This window comes from Clavispora lusitaniae (assembly GCF_014636115.1).
Source record: "Clavispora lusitaniae strain FDAARGOS_655 chromosome Unknown tig00000187_pilon, whole genome shotgun sequence".
In the NCBI taxonomy this organism is placed as follows: domain Eukaryota; kingdom Fungi; phylum Ascomycota; class Pichiomycetes; order Serinales; family Metschnikowiaceae; genus Clavispora; species Clavispora lusitaniae.
In genome coordinates this window covers 405,262-417,517 of record NW_027093980.1, presented here as the reverse complement: position 1 = coordinate 417,517, position 12,256 = coordinate 405,262, and the positions used below count along the sequence as shown (strand labels likewise).

General features: G+C 45.4%; 7 protein-coding genes across 7 annotated transcripts; 1 reads left to right on the top strand and 6 right to left on the bottom strand. All coding sequences in view use genetic code 12, as the record gives it.

The window, feature by feature from the left end:
* Nucleotides 1-339: 339 nt before the first annotated feature.
* ZUO1 (zuotin) lies at nucleotides 340-1,626 on the bottom strand (the record flags this gene model as incomplete). Its single annotated transcript, XM_002614969.2, has 1 exon — nucleotides 340-1,626. One exon carries the CDS (start codon nucleotides 1,624-1,626, stop codon nucleotides 340-342), a length of 1,287 nt encoding a protein of 428 aa, XP_002615015.1.
* A 1,025-nt stretch (nucleotides 1,627-2,651) lies between these two features.
* Nucleotides 2,652-3,410, bottom strand: FOB63_004192 (guanine nucleotide exchange factor; the record flags this gene model as incomplete). The annotated part of the gene is made up of 1 exon (XM_002614970.2): nucleotides 2,652-3,410. One exon carries the CDS (start codon nucleotides 3,408-3,410, stop codon nucleotides 2,652-2,654), a length of 759 nt encoding a protein of 252 aa, XP_002615016.1.
* Nucleotides 3,411-3,583: 173 nt separating this feature from the next.
* On the bottom strand, nucleotides 3,584-6,880 carry AMS1 (alpha-mannosidase; the record flags this gene model as incomplete). Its single annotated transcript, XM_002614971.2, has 1 exon — nucleotides 3,584-6,880. The coding sequence occupies one exon, from the start codon at nucleotides 6,878-6,880 to the stop codon at nucleotides 3,584-3,586; it is 3,297 nt and encodes a 1,098-aa protein (XP_002615017.2).
* A 481-nt stretch (nucleotides 6,881-7,361) lies between these two features.
* Nucleotides 7,362-7,586, bottom strand: FOB63_004190 (uncharacterized protein; the record flags this gene model as incomplete). Its single annotated transcript, XM_066102383.1, has 1 exon — nucleotides 7,362-7,586. The coding sequence occupies one exon, from the start codon at nucleotides 7,584-7,586 to the stop codon at nucleotides 7,362-7,364; it is 225 nt and encodes a 74-aa protein (XP_065958279.1).
* A 1,112-nt stretch (nucleotides 7,587-8,698) lies between these two features.
* Nucleotides 8,699-9,310, top strand: SOD1 (superoxide dismutase; the record flags this gene model as incomplete). Its single annotated transcript, XM_066102382.1, has 2 exons — nucleotides 8,699-8,711; nucleotides 8,859-9,310. The coding sequence occupies 2 exons, from the start codon at nucleotides 8,699-8,701 to the stop codon at nucleotides 9,308-9,310; spliced, it is 465 nt and encodes a 154-aa protein (XP_065958278.1).
* A 318-nt stretch (nucleotides 9,311-9,628) lies between these two features.
* Nucleotides 9,629-10,609, bottom strand: RBT7 (Rbt7p; the record flags this gene model as incomplete). Its single annotated transcript, XM_002614973.2, has 1 exon — nucleotides 9,629-10,609. The coding sequence occupies one exon, from the start codon at nucleotides 10,607-10,609 to the stop codon at nucleotides 9,629-9,631; it is 981 nt and encodes a 326-aa protein (XP_002615019.2).
* A 390-nt stretch (nucleotides 10,610-10,999) lies between these two features.
* FOB63_004187 (hydroxyacyl-thioester dehydratase) lies at nucleotides 11,000-11,860 on the bottom strand (the record flags this gene model as incomplete). The annotated part of the gene is made up of 1 exon (XM_002614974.2): nucleotides 11,000-11,860. The coding sequence occupies one exon, from the start codon at nucleotides 11,858-11,860 to the stop codon at nucleotides 11,000-11,002; it is 861 nt and encodes a 286-aa protein (XP_002615020.2).
* Nucleotides 11,861-12,256: the final 396 nt, after the last annotated feature.

The window sequence follows — 12,256 nt, the reverse complement described above, 5'->3', positions numbered from 1 at the left end:
TCTAGACAAGTACTTGAAAGTCTTTCTCGATCACTAATCTATTATTTATACAGAAAAGATGAATAGTCTCCCAATGAGAATTGTCCAACAAGAAATTGAAAAGCCAATGCTCCATTGCTAATCTAATGTTGAAAACTCTATTTCAATTGAAAAGCCAATGCTCAATTGCTAATCTAATGTTAAACTCTTTTTCACTGTTGATCTAATGAGAAGTTCCCGAATCGATCCGGGTTCATCGAGTATGTACGATGAATCGTCTGTAGCCGTTCTTGTTTGGCTATTTTCCTATCAGACCTACCTTCTACTTCTCACCTAGTTTGTCGCATCTATTTTAAAGACCTAGACAAAGTACTTGAAGTACGAAGCCTTGTAGCCTCCGGCAACCAACTCAGACACCGCATTGGCCAAAGCAGCCTTGGCCTCGGCAGCATCACCAGCCACCTTCGAAGCCACGTCTGCCAACTGCACATCGTCCAACTTCTCAAGCAACAACTCGATGTCGGCGTCGATGTCGGCCGAACGGGCCTCGTCGCCAAAGTAGGCCTTGTCCTTGGCCGCACCACGAACAGCACGCTTGTTCTTCTTCTTAGCAGACTTGGCAGCCTCCTTGGCCTTCTTGGCGTTGGCCTTTTGTGCCGCTTCTTCTTCGGCAGCCTTCTTGGCCGCTTCTTCTTCAGCAGCCTTCTTGGCCGCAGCCTCTTCGGCGGCCTTTCTGGAACCAGCCTCTCTCTCCCACTTCTGTCTCTCCTTCTCCTTCTTGGCCTCCTCCTTGAACTTGCGGATTCTAGGGTCCTCGGCCTGCGCACGCAGAACCATCTCGATGATGCGCTTGTTGTCTTCGACCTTCAACTTCTTTCTGTTGGAGATGTTCTTACGCTCGATGTAACGCTTGTGGTCTCTGTTGGCGGTGTCGTCTGGAACGTCCTCGTCCTTGAACTCAAAGGTCTTCCACGAGTCGAAGGCGCCCCAGAACTTGTAGAAGGCATCCACCTCTTCCTTGGAGGCATCAGCGTTGCCCAAAGATGGAACAGGCTGCTTCTTGGAGAAGTGCGCCTCGGACTCGAAAACAGGGCCCCAGGCTTCGAAGAAGTCGTACTCGGACTTTGGAGCTGGAGGAGCCACAACGGCGTTTTCGTCCACAGAGTCGTACTGCAATCTCTTGGTCTTGTCCAACATGGTCTCGAAGGCCTTCTGGATGATCTTGAAGAAGCCGTCCTGGTCCAAGCCGCCGGCTGCAGACTTCTTGTCCGGGTGGTGCTTCAACACCTGCTTTCTGTGGGCTCTTCTGATCTGGTCCTCGGTGGCCTTCCATCTCAAGTGGGAAAGTCCCAACACAGCATACAAGTCGGCGGATTTCCACTCTCTTGGGTCGTGGGCCAACAACTCGGCCGACTGTTCTTCGTCGCCCAAGTCTTCGTCTTCGTTGGTTTCGATTTGCTTGACGTTTTTCTCCGCCTCCAACTTCTCAAACTCAGACCAGGTGTGGCCTCTCAAAGTTCTGGTGGCATGCGCCAAAAAGTATCTGCCAACCGGTTCGATAGGACGGCGGACTGGAGCAGAGTAGGGCTTGACAGATTCAAAAGCAGGCGTCTTTGGGCCTTGCAAAGCGGGTAACACGATAGACATGGTGAAGATGAGAAAGAAAAATGAGAAATGAGAAATGAAAAATAAAAAATGTAGTGAGAAAAGTGTACAGGAGACAGAAAATTGACAGATGGGTTAGAGTGACAAAACGACGGTTTGTAGAACAGGTGAAAACCTTAAAGTAAGAGCCTTATGTAATTAATATGGGTCTATGAAAGGACGTGGTTATGCAGTTGTAGATTCTATGGATGTTAACAACACACAAGCTTTCGAAGAATTCCATTCAATTGTGTACGCTCTGAAAATGTGATTACAAATTCAATGGCTTAAATGAACTACGAAGATCGTAATAATGAAGGAGCACAAGGCATGGACATTGAAACTATGGAAAAGCAGTCGGAATCCTGCCGTCACCTTTTTATTTGAGCTATTCTGGTTAAGCTTTTCTTCAAACTTACTTGCACTGTTTCAATTGATTCAATTTCTCTTTCAATTGATTCTCTTTGGTCTTTTATTCTCTGAATTTAGTGTGCCTCGGTCCTGTTCTCAAATGTAGAACGTTTTCTATCGTTTATTAACTGTCCCTTCTGACAATTTATTGAAATACCGTATTAAGTTTTTCTAAATCTTCGTTCAATTATCCTCCTCGTTACTTCGGTGTACCATCCAAAGAAAGAAGAGAAATGAATGAAAACGAGAATGAGAAACGAAAAGAAAAAGTTAGGTACATTCTTTCGTGCTTTAATATAAAATTCACCCGTGCTTGCACAAATGAAGATCCTAAACACTCAGCAAGAGTCATCTATGATATCCATAGGCAAGAAACCAAAGTGGGAAAACAACTCTGGCACTCTGACGACTTTGAGGACTTACAACACCCGAATTGCTGGTGCAGAAGATTCGCCCTTTCGTGTTCAACAACTGAATCGTAGTTCCGTCTTTCACACTTTCGCCGAGTTGAGTTATGAAACTCATCTAATCAATGATGCCTTAGCCTCGAAAGGGGTCAGCTTGAAAATTGTAACGGCCCATAATCAGACGGCTTATGCCTCGATTGACGTCTGCGCTCATTCTTGCACCGCTGCCATGTCCAAGACCTCAACTGAACCCTCTCCCTTCTTCACCTGGCCACTCTCGCCCAGCAAAATATCCACAATGTTTTTATAGTTGGAAGGATCAATGATCGCCACAGCCTCAAACAACTTGGGCCCTGCGTTTTCCAGTTCGACTTTATCAAGTAGTGGCACGATATGCTGAGTGTATGCATCATGGACCCTGGCCAACACTGTGATTTTCACTTTCATCTGTGCTCGCGCAATGGGGATGACCTGTTTGGCTATCAATAGCTTGATGGCATCTAGTGCTTGCGTCTTTGTCGGCTTGTTGGGATTCAAATGGAATTTCAATTGGCCCAACGCCTTTTGGATCATGCTGGGTGGATATCTTTTCTTCGACCGGGGATTAAGGCACTTTGTCGAGATCAAATTGAGAAACTCGTTTTGTTTCTGTTGCAAGTTGGCACTGCGTTCTTTTTCGTTGAGCTGGATCTCGCCCTTGTCCAAGATCTCAAGAATAATCTCATCTTGGTTTGTCGTTCCGAAGGCGGTCATCAAATCGTCATTGTTGGCTCCTTGGCCCTTTGAAACATTGGTGAATACTTGTGGAATTTGAAGAACCTCATCAAGATCTTTCTCCACCTTCAGTCTCCAATCTTGGACCTTATTCTGGTAACAGGCAATCTCAAACCGCTTTTTGCCTTTCTTCATGCGGACAAGTGACACATTGGTCAATTTGATTTGGCCCGAGGGCTGGTTGATGACGGCCATAGCTTATCTTCTCGGGAGTTAAGAGAATGTATAACTTTTATAGAGAAGTTGATGTGAGTCTTGCACAAGATGCTCATCATAAATAATGATAGTGAGAGGACTGCAGATGAGAGAATACCAGACTACCTCTACCAACACATAAACTATCATATTGAAATCAATCTGAAAACAAACTACTGCTGCGAGTATATCACCTTGAACGTGGCGATCTCGAAACCACGCAAAGTTATTTTGACAGAGTTGTCCTGCAACTCAAGCTCCTTCTCACGCTCTTCCAAGGCATTGGCTCTAAACACCTTGTGCACCTTACCCTTAAATTTGAGCGTGCCGCTAGCCAGACCTCCTAAACTTTCGTAGACACGGATTACCGCACTTGTTTCTTTCAATGCCGCAAAATTGTCGTACATAGGCACGCCGTCGGGACACAAAATGCTGCTGTCATCCTCGCCTCTTTTTATAGTCGACAACACCAAAGACTCGTCGCCTGATAAAGTGATGGAATCTGTAACGGCATTCACATCCTTCAATGAACCATGCGCGCCCAAAAGGTTATAATTGAAGTTGTGTGCCAACTTGACCACGTCAGGCCCCAAATTGCCTTGATGTGGATAAAGGGCGTACGAAAAGTCGTGACTACCCATGTCGGCCTTATCGTCCGGTGCTTTGGCAGAACGAAGAAGCGACAATCTCATCAAGTTGCCGTGAATGGAAGCACCGTACTTGGCATTATTCAATACAGAAACTCCGTAGTTGAATTCAGACAAGTCCATGAACTTATGGTGGCACACTTCAAACTTAGCGACATCCCAAGTGGTGTTATAGTGGGTTGGACGCTGAGTGATACCAAATTGTGTCTCGTACAGCGCAAATTGTGCGGTTTTGATACACGTTGGGAACTGAACCTTCAAGAATTTGTAAAACTCGTGCCATTCCACATGACACGAGAACTTCAAAAAGTTGTTTTGAGGCACATGGCTTGCGTCAGTTAAGCCCTGCAATGAAATCGTCGTCTCAATGCTTGACTTCTCGGAAATGGTGTGTTTAACTACCAATTTGGATTCCAATGGGTGATCCGTAACCGAGACAACTTCACCTCCAGTGAGAAATGAAAACTTGTTGAGCGAGTATACTTCGGTATCCCAAGCAGGGAAGTTTAATGGCTCGTCATCAAAAAGAACAAATTGGTTACCCCGGCCCGTAGTCTGTTTTGTTTCGGTAGGATCAATGATTTCTCTGCCAGTGCTCAAATCAATGAGGGAAGAAATAGTACCATCAGACAAAATCTCTGCTTGGAGAAGCTTATTCGACAAGATAAACGAGTCCTTTTTCTTTGTTAAAGACGCTGGATACTTGATATCTTCTTTGCGAAGGAACAGACCTGTCTCTGTAGCATAGCCTAAGATTCTTTGATCTTCACTCTCGATACACAAAACAGAGTCGTCTAACTGAGAAACATCTTGTTTAGGTAACTTAACCAACTCAACTCTTTGCCATGGCAACGTGTTCACAGCAACAAAATCACCACTTGCTGCTCCAACATGCTCTAACGCGTCTTTAATGAGTTCATCTAACTTTTTAAGGGCTCTTGTCAACATCGGCTTGACTTCATCGTAATAAACCATGCCAATACATGATCCAGGCAATACATCGTGGAACTGGCACAACGCAATGTCTTCCCAGAGACTTTGGATATCTTTGGTAGGATATTTGTACTTGTGGTTTCCTATTGAGAGATGAGTAGCAAGTAATTCCAAATCATGCATCTTAATTTCACATAATCTCATCCACTTCTTAACATCAGCCTGTGTTGTATAAGTTCCTCTGTGAAACTCCAAGTAGATTTCGCCGGTCCATGTTGGAAGCGTGCTGCCCTGTTCAGACTTCTCTAGCACTTCATCATAAAAGTCCTCAACTGTATTTCCAACATGCACAGTAGGGATAGCTGCCAGTGTGTTCGACAAGCCTCTGCATCTTCTTAACTTTTCCAACATTTCTTCTGAGGGACCTCCACCTCCATCACCATGTCCATAAAGCAATAAGCCGGTGGGAACATCTCTCAAATTCTTATGTTGATGCAGAGATCTAACAACATCACCGAAATTTGCAGACGCTGTGTAAGTATTCGCAGGAGGCATATGAACTAAAACCTGTGAACCGTCAATTGCTTTCCAATTGAAAGTTGAAAGCGGAAATTGGTTGATGTTATTCCATGAAAGCTTCTGTGTCAAGAATTTTTCAATTCCAACAGCTTGGCAAATTTGAGGAATTTGAGACGAATAGCCAAACGTGTCTGGTAACCAAAAGATAGTGGCGTATGTGCCAAACTCAGAGACCATAGAACGTTGACCCAATAAGAATTGTCTTATCAAGGATTCACCACCCGGCATGTTTGTATCATTTTCGACCCAACTTCCACCAATAGGCAAAAACTGATTTGTTGAAAATTTCTCTTTGATTTTCTTCAAGATCTCTGGATGGTCTTGTTTGAGCCACTTGAACTGCTGCATTTGCGAAGCGACAAAGACATACTCTGGGTACTCATCTGCCAACTTCAACTGGGTAGTCCATGAGCGGACGATTTTTCTTCTTGTCTCAGCAAAGGGCCAGAGCCAGGCAGTATCAATATGACAATTTCCGACTGCAGACACATCAACTTTGTTCAATGGGTTCTTGTGATAGACTTCGTCCGAATCGATATCTGGACCCAAATACGACTTGGCAAGTTCTCTGCACTTTTTGATAGAGTTTCTGTCATTGTGATCGAATGTGTCCATAATTTTCGTTGCAACTGATGCTGCCTGGTACTTTTGGGGTCCCCCTCCCAATTCCCTGGCAGCATCACCAATAATCCAAAAGTCCCAGAACAACTTGCGAGCCTCAACGTCTGGCAAAACCAAATCACATCTGTTCAAGCGAAAGTAGCGGTTTGGATCTGGGTTACCTCCGTCACCGTTGCCAAACATACCATTACAGGCGATTTCCAAGTAGAAAAGTTGTTTCCCTGCCTTCTTAAACTTTTCAGGCAAGATGAAAAGGTTCCGTTCACCACCAGTAAATGCCTGAAGCGGCATTCCTTTTGAGTCGTAAATCAATCCCTCGTTGCTACAGTCCCAGTCAAAGTCAATTTCGCCCTTGTCCAACCAATGAGAAGGAATCTCCCACTCTATCTTGAACCAGAACGTCTTCCATGAGGGTCCAAAATTGTCGCCCTTCTTGGCGTCCTTCCACTCAATTGCGTCAAAATCAATGTCACGAAAAAGAGGGCGAGCAGTTTTCCCGTCCTTGTCTGGTACGGCCCAGACTTTGAGGCTGATGGCGTCAGAGGAGGAGTCAACCCGCTCGTAATCATAAAACTTGGGCAAGTTTAGTTCTCTGTACCGGCCGCCATCGGTGAATTGCCGTAAACGGTCGAGAAAAAGATTGTCTATAGGCTTGAGCACAGGCTGTAAGTTGAATTGACTGTAACTCATGTCTGTAGAAAGAAAAGAAAACGTGGGGTTCCTAGCTGGAGTTGCAGACTAAGGGGATGCGCGCTGGCAGCACGAGACCGTGTGGGGAAAAAGAGACAAATGTCGCACCTTTGAGGCACTCCACGACATTGCTTACGATTTTACAATTGTCGCTTGTTTTTGGCTTTTCTTTGGATGCGGAAAGCGCTCTATTTATACTTGGCCACTTTTCGATTGTCAAGCTTCCTTTTGGGAGAACTGAATTGCAGCCACTTAGGTGCAGGACCAGATAAGGAAAAAAACATCCATACACCACAGGATATCTACCTCTACAGTTCAGCAGGATACCAGAAATGTGTAGTCACTAAATACTACACAGGCGATCTAAATTTTGGACGCTAAATTGGATAAGACAAAGGAAAACGAAAAGTCCCCATGTGTGTCTAAAGATGCTTCAACGAAATGTCTTTCCAACGAGAAGCGACTGATGGTAACCAGCCATCTATTGGATCTTGACCTCCTTGTTGGCTTCAACGCTCAACACAGAAGGCTCCTTCTCGATGGTTTCGGCGTGAACAAGAGGCAACTCGGCGACAAAACCTTTGATCAAGGCGAATTCATCGACAATTTTTCCTCCGATAGAGGAGATTTGTTTCTTGACAGCAGAAAGATCAGCGTCGGAGGCAGTGTCCTTTAAAGTAACAATGAAAGATTTGTGTTCGGTCATGGGAAAAGAAGAGTAGTAGTGGTGAAGGCAAGAATGTCGCCACACTGTTATAAGATAGCAGGGGCGTACAGGAAAGCAACCTGGGGTTTGTGAGGTCACGTGTATCTTTTTCTCCTATCGCAACATCACAAGGACATCATACAAGAGCCACCATCGACTTGCTGGACTGACACTTTGCCCAATTCCTGATCTAACCGTACAGAAAGGAGCTGTTGACATTTCTCATTGCCGACATTGACACTTCTCATTTCTCACTTCTCATTTCTCATATTCCGACATTGACTATTCTCATTTCTCATATTCCGACATTGACGCCGCATTATCTGCCGACATTGACTCCATCCTAGATTGACATCAACATGGCTTACTACCATTATTTCACGCCCCTTGACCGTATTCTCAACAAAATCCGCCGCCATGGCTTTTTCCTATACATAGCCATTGTGTTTGGTGCCGTCGGTTGGACATTTTACGACATGCACCGGATCTCCCGCAGTCTCAAGAAAAAGCCATAACCACCTCAGTACTGGGGTATAAAAGGGACGCCAATCCTAGGAAAATTAAAAGGTCACTGGCGACAAAAGAACAAAGCCATTTTTGGGCTAAAGTGGAAACAATTATGAAGCACCAAGTCCAATGATGATTGCAATACAATGAATGATTGCAATACTATGAAATGATTATACTATGAAACAACTGCAATATTGCAATACAATGAAATGGTTAAACGCCAATTCAAGAAGCGGCTAAGATCACAAAAGGATCTTGTAGTTAACAAAAGGACTTCAGAAATATTTTAGCCGCCTGTTGCAAAAGTTGTGAAAGCTGCAAACATCAAGCTGGGGTTGAGCTGCGACATATGCGACATTACGCTTGTGCCGCTGCAATGCGACGTCACCGCCAAACGACACGCGCGAAATGAAACACATGGGTGGTCGGGAGGCACGGGTGTGCTCTCCGAGCCCCGGCCCGTCTTCTGGAACAGTTGCGGCCAATTGCTGAGTCAGCCCGCCAACGAGGAGCGGCGCCTGCACACAGACCCGGATACCCGCAGTATATAGAGGCCACAGTGGCCAGCCCCCGCTTTCCTACCACAACATTATTCATTCAAAATGGTCAAAGCAGGTATGTTGGAACTTTCAAGCGGTCAATTGAGGTGGACCGTTGTTGGCAAGCTCAAAACCCATTGCTTGCATCGAAGCTGTCAAACTGCGGCTGAGCAATTTATCCGCTGAGCAATTTATTCTTCCCCATATGGTACTAACTTTGCAGTTGCTGTTCTTAGAGGAGACAAGTCCGTTGCCGGTACGGTTACTTTCGAGCAAGAGTCCGAGTCCACTCCAACCACTATCAGCTGGAACATCACCGGTAACTCTCCCAATGCCTTGAGAGGTTTCCACATCCACACCTTTGGTGACAACACCAACGGTTGCACTTCGGCTGGTCCTCACTTCAACCCATTTGGCAAGACTCACGGTGCCCCAGAAGACGACAACAGACACGTTGGCGACTTGGGTAACATCACCACCGACTCTGAGGGTGTCGCCAAGGGCACCAAGCAGGACATTTTGATCAAGTTGCTCGGTGAAAACTCCATTGTTGGCAGATCTGTTGTTGTCCATGACGGCACTGACGACTTGGGCAAGGGTGGCCACGCCGACTCTTTGAAGACCGGTAACGCCGGTGGCAGACCTGCTTGCGGTGTCATTGGCTTGACCGAGTAATCGGCTTCCATGTATGATTTATGCACGAGTGTTTTAATTGGTCTGTAGATTGTGAAAAGTAGAACTGTGATAAGATGAGCAAATAACAGGATGCGTAATACTTAGTTTCCAATATTAGCCAATCGGCGCACGGTCATTGTGTTAACACTTTATCTTCATCAATATACTCAATTCGATATTTGCTAGTTATTCGTAGAGATTGTTTTTGTAATACTACTTTCTTATGAAGGATTATATCGTGCATTGATTAGGGTATTATTTTATCTCGCTTCATTTTGATCTAGCTTCCATTTGATCTAGCTCATTTTGATCTAGCTCCTACTTTGGAATGTACCACACATGCTTAGGACAAGTGCTGTTGGTCAACGAGTTCACTGGCATGTACTCGCCTTCCAACACGTTACCCTTGACGTGGTGATAGTACCAGATTTCAGAAATGGAGTTGTTCTGGCATCCGACGTAAACATCCATACCTTGATGGTTAGCGGCTAAGGCAGCCTGGACATCCAGCAAAGCGTATTGGCCTTCAGTTGTAGGCACAATTCCAGCACCTTGCAAGAAGGCGTACGTTGGCAAGTTATTCCATACCTCAATGACCTTCTGGTAGTATGCCACGGCATTCTGGTGACGGGTGTAGTTGCCAGTGAAACAGGATGGAGCCAAGGTGTTGAAACACGTTCCATGCTTGTTGAACTCGTGTTCCCAGAGACTGGCAGATCCGCCGCCTTGCACATTGGACTTGTCGTTGTTGATCCAGAATTTCTCCATGATATCAAGCAAGTCGCGTCTACCAAAATCGTTGACAAGGAGATCTGCAATGCTCTCCGAGTCGGCAATCTCCAAGTCTGGGTTACAGAATTGGTGGTACGAGCCGTCACACAAGTCGTCCCAGAGACCGTGGATCGTGAACACCTGGCTCACATCATCGTTGTCGGCAGACTTCACAGAGTCAAGACAAACTTGGTCCGAGCCAGCCTTTTTCTTGTTAGGTCTGAGAAGAGTAGGGTTGCCGGCACAAGAGCTGTTAGCTTCGGCAAGGGCGGTGGTGTTAAAGTCCCAGAATTGCGTCTGCATGATGATTCCAAAGTTTTCGTAGCAGCACGAAGTGTTGGAAACAGCCGATGGCGCTTCACATGAGAAGTACTGAGCCTCGCTTGCTGCCGCACAAGATTCGACACCATAAGGAGCAAGATCAAGTCCAGCAACTGGTTGATACGAGCGCTGAGTGTTCAAGAAGGCAATTGGACCAGCGAAAACTGGTGCTGCAGCCACTAGCGACAAGAGGGTTTGCGAGAGCATTGGTGATACAATGGCTAAAGATGTGGCAGAGGTTGATGTTTTATCATGAATCTGATTCCTTTCGCATACCACGTGCAAACAAAACGTACTTCAAGCCATTGGCCTGTGAGGCTTCAACCATCGACAATTTCTGCCCATTCCGGCTGAAGTTCTCGTAAATTATGACGGACAGCCGTTTATGCAGACGAGCTGCAGGATAAGGCACGTGTTGAAACTTAATCAGAGTGGAGTTCCTGTGAAGAAGGAGAAAGAAGCTGCAGGGCATCGTTATGAAATTGCCCCAATGTGGGTGCGTTAGATCCCAATACATTTCGATGCGAGGTCATACGAAGACTTTATGCGGTAATACGAGTTTCGATTCCGCGGAAGACGAAATTAGTATCCAATAACTCATGCATAACCACTTCCCTGAGGAGTTATTATACCGCCGCTAAGCAGAAGCCCCTTTTTCATTACAGCAATTTCATATACATTGTCATCATGTTTATTGAGAACAAGCTCAACTTCTTCGTCAATGTAGCATGGCAGGCTGTTGCGATACGAAAAGCGTTGTATTCGAAGGTCTGGAAGCTTAGTGGCCGCATAATGGAGCATCACCAGCACTAGAAGCGGGCCAGAAACCACCACATCTCGCAAGTTCTCCGATGCACAGTACAGACGGTCATAATGTATTTTGTGCAAATTATATGAGAGTGCACTGAAACGCATTACATCCAGGAGCCGGAAAGTACAGGATGTGGAGTCCTGTACGCCATCTGAGACATTCGGGTTTAGATGAACTTCTTGTTTGGATGTGGGCTGAAACGCTTCGTTGGTATACATTATAGTTCGTTGTTCGGTCATAACTGGGCTTTCCTTGCATGTGAATGACCGCATGATGGTGACGAAAACACTACTTCCCACGGTTCGGACGTTCCGAATCCGTTCTTCACACCGAACTAAATCGTTTGTCGTGGGAAGAGGGCCCAAGTAGTCTAGTGAGCCTCCGACCCACATTCGTCTGCGGAAAAGCTGATGGTTTTCATCGTCCATTGGTGCTTGGTAGTTGTCGTAACCGTCAGATCCAAGAAGAGAGTTGGTTTGGTTATTGAAAATGAAGTTGTATCCGTAGAGACTTGGCAGCGGCTTTTGAAGAGGTATTATGTCGTGGAAAAGATTAGTGAGATGGTTTATTCCCCCAACTGAGTACACATCATCCCAGACCCATTTTTGGCGTTTGATATGAGAAGCCCATTTTTGTACCTTGTTCATAAGAAGGAATAGTGACGGTTAAGTATGAAGAAACGCGTCAGGCCGTAGGCACGGGTCTTCATCGCGTCGTTACACGTTCTTAAATAGAAAAACGTGGCAACATTAGGCGAATTTGTTTAGAAATTTGTGGGTTTAGAAAAGAAGATCTATCGACTAACATATGAGAAGCGGTGAAAAGAAGAGTCAAGGACGGCGGAAAGAGATAAATGCAAAACATGGTTGCCGGTTGTGCATACAATCCAAAACTCCAGAAAAGATTAACTGCAAAAAAAAAGGGAAAGGCCACTTTAAATATTCCGAGAATATAAGGCTGCAAAAGCCAAAGGGTACGGATGTTTCTGTTGTTGTCATTTTACTAATGGAAAGTTTTGAGGTGAATGTTTGAACGCAGTTATT